This window comes from Trachypithecus francoisi, unplaced genomic scaffold (assembly GCF_009764315.1).
Source record: "Trachypithecus francoisi isolate TF-2019V2 unplaced genomic scaffold, Tfra_2.0 Lachesis_group13, whole genome shotgun sequence".
NCBI classification, from domain to species: domain Eukaryota; kingdom Metazoa; phylum Chordata; class Mammalia; order Primates; family Cercopithecidae; genus Trachypithecus; species Trachypithecus francoisi.
The window spans coordinates 66,744,884-66,747,645 of NW_022681458.1; the positions used below are offsets into that span (position 1 = coordinate 66,744,884).

General features: G+C 39.0%; 1 protein-coding gene across 1 annotated transcript; it reads left to right on the forward strand.

The window, feature by feature from the left end:
* The first annotated feature begins 572 nt into the window (after window positions 1-572).
* Window positions 573-1,734, forward strand: LOC117095374 (probable UDP-sugar transporter protein SLC35A5). The gene is given in 3 exon segments (XM_033232116.1): window positions 573-799; window positions 801-1,330; window positions 1,333-1,734. Coding segments are annotated over 3 exon segments (1,137 nt in total). The 3' UTR covers window positions 1,713-1,734.
* The last annotated feature ends 1,028 nt before the right edge of the window (window positions 1,735-2,762 follow it).

Consider the following 2,762-nt stretch of genomic DNA (forward strand, 5'->3'; position numbering starts at 1 on the left):
CTCCAAAAAATCAATGAATCCAGGAGCTGTTTCTTTGAAAAAATTAACAAAATAGATGGACCACTACTTAGATTAATAAAGAAGAAAAGAAAGAAGAATCAAATAGACACAATAAAAAATGATAAAGGGGAGGCTGGGTGCAGTGGCTCACGCCTGTAATCCCAGCACTTTGGGAGGCCAAGGCGGGCAGATCACGAGATCAGGAGATCAAGACCACAGTGAAACCTCGTCCCTACTAAAAATACCAAAAAATTAGCCAGGCGTGGTGGCAGGTGCCTGTAGTCCCAGCTACTCAGGAGGCTGAGGCAGGAGAATGGTGTGAACCTGGGAGGTGGAGCTTGCAGTGAGCAGAGATGGTGCCACTGCACTCCAGCCTGGGCGACAGAGAAAGACTCCATCTAAAAAAAAAAAAAAAAGATAAAAGGGTTCCGCAATGGGCGGCTTAGAAGCAGAGGCTCTTTCGCCTATACCTACTGTAACTTCTCCACCTGTGGACCCTAAAGGCTACTGCTGCTACTATAGGGCCAGACAGTTACTGTCTCAGCTCTAGGATGCAATTAAAAAGCAATGGAATGGGAAAACAGTGCTGTAGTCATCTTATAATATACCCCTTGTCAACAATGTATACATTCCTGCTAGGTGCCATATTCATTGCTTTAAGCTCAAGTCACATATTACTGATGAAGTATGCTGCCAATGAAGAAAACAAGTATGATTATCTTCCAACTACTGTGAATGTGTGCTCAGAACTGGTGAAGCTAGTTTTCTGTGTGCTTGTGTCATTCTGTGTCATAAAGAAAGGCCATGGCTGTTGTCTTCTCAAATTTTAGCATTATAACAACAGCTCTTCTATTCAGGATAGTGCTGAAGAGGCATCTAAACTGGATCCAGTGGACTTCCTTCCTGATTTTGTTTTTGTCTATTTTGGCCTTGACTGCTGGGACTAAAACTTTACAGCACAACTTGGCAGGACATGGATTGCATCATGATGCCTTCTTCAGCCCATCCAATTCCTGCCTTCTTTTCAGAAGTGAGTGTCCCAGAAAAGACAATTGTATAACAAAGGAATGGACTTTTCCTGAAGCTAAATGGAACACCACAGTCAAGGTTTTCAGTCACGTCCATCTTGGCATGGGCCATGTTCTTATTATAGTCCAGTGTTTTATTTCTTTGATGGCTAATATCTATAATGAAAAGATATTGAAGGAAGGGAACCGGCTCACTGAAAGCATCTTCATACAGAACAGCAAACTCTGTTTCTTTGGCATTCTGTTTAATGGGCTGACTCTGGGCCTTCAGAGGAGTAACTGTGATCAGATTAAGAACTGTGGAATTTTTATGGCCACAATGCATTTTCAGTAGCTCTTATTTTTGTAACTGCATTCCAGGGCCTTTCAGTGGTTTTCATTCTGAAGTTCCTGGACATGTTCCATGTCTTAAGGGCCCAGGTTACCACTGTCATTATCACAACAGTGTCTGTCCTGGTCTATGACTTCAGGCCCTCCCTGGAATTTTTCTTGGAAGCCCCATCAGTCCTTGTCTCTATATTTATTTATAATGCCAACAAGCCTCAAGGTCCAGAATACGCACCTAGGCAAGAAAGGATCCGAGATCTAAGTGGCAATCTTTGGGAGAGTTCCAGTGGGGATGGAGAAGAACTAGAAAGACTTACCAAACCCAAGAGTGATGAATCAGATAAAGATACTTTCTAACTGGTACCCAAAGAGTTGGCAGCTCTCTCGAATCTTATTTTCACATTTTCAGTGTTTACAATATTTATCTTTTCACTTTGATAAAGCAGAAATGTTTCTAAATCATAATATTATTTGCATATATCTGGCTACTCCCTAAATGGTTCCATCCAAGGCTTAGAGTACCCAAAGGCTAAGAAATTCTAAAGAACTGATTTATGAGTAACAATATGAAGAATTCATTAACATCTCAGTACTTGATAAATCAGCAAGATATATTTGCAGATTATTTTCCTTGGCCTTCAAGCTTCCAAAAAACTTGTAATAATCATGTCAGCTATACCTTATATATACACATAGAGATCAATTTGCCAGATATTCACAATTACGTAGTTCTGGTTCACATGCCAAAGTCTTCCCTTTTTTAACATTATAAATATATAGGTTGTCTCTTGAATTTTGAGGCCCTAGAGATAGTGATTTTGCAAGTAAAGAGCAATGGGACCCTTTCTAAAAATGTTGCTTGAAGGACCTAAACACCTGGCCATACCATAGATTTGGGATGATGCAGTCAGTGCCAGTGCTAAATATTTTGCTGAAGAAGCAGTTTCTCAGACACAAAATCTCAGAATTTTAATTTTTAGAAAATCATGGGAAATTTGATTTTTGTAATCATATTTTGATGTTTTAAATGTTGGTTCCCTAGTCACCATAGTTACCACTTGTACTTTAAGTCATTTAAACAAGCCACGGTGGGGCATTTTTCTCCTTAGTTTGAGTATTACAAAATCTTGACGTCATTACTCCTGAATTATTACATTTTGGAGAATAAGGGGGCATTTTATTTTATTAGTTATTAATTCAAGTTGTGACTATTGTATATCATTCCAAGAGTTGAGATGCTGGCTTCAGAATCATACCAGATTGTCAGTAAAGCTGATACCTAGGAGCTTTTAAAGGGATCACTTAGCAATGTGACTTTTACTGATATATGAATATTATTACTCTAAAAATAGAAAGACCAGTAATATATAAGTCACTTTACAGTGCTACTTCACACTTATAAGTGCA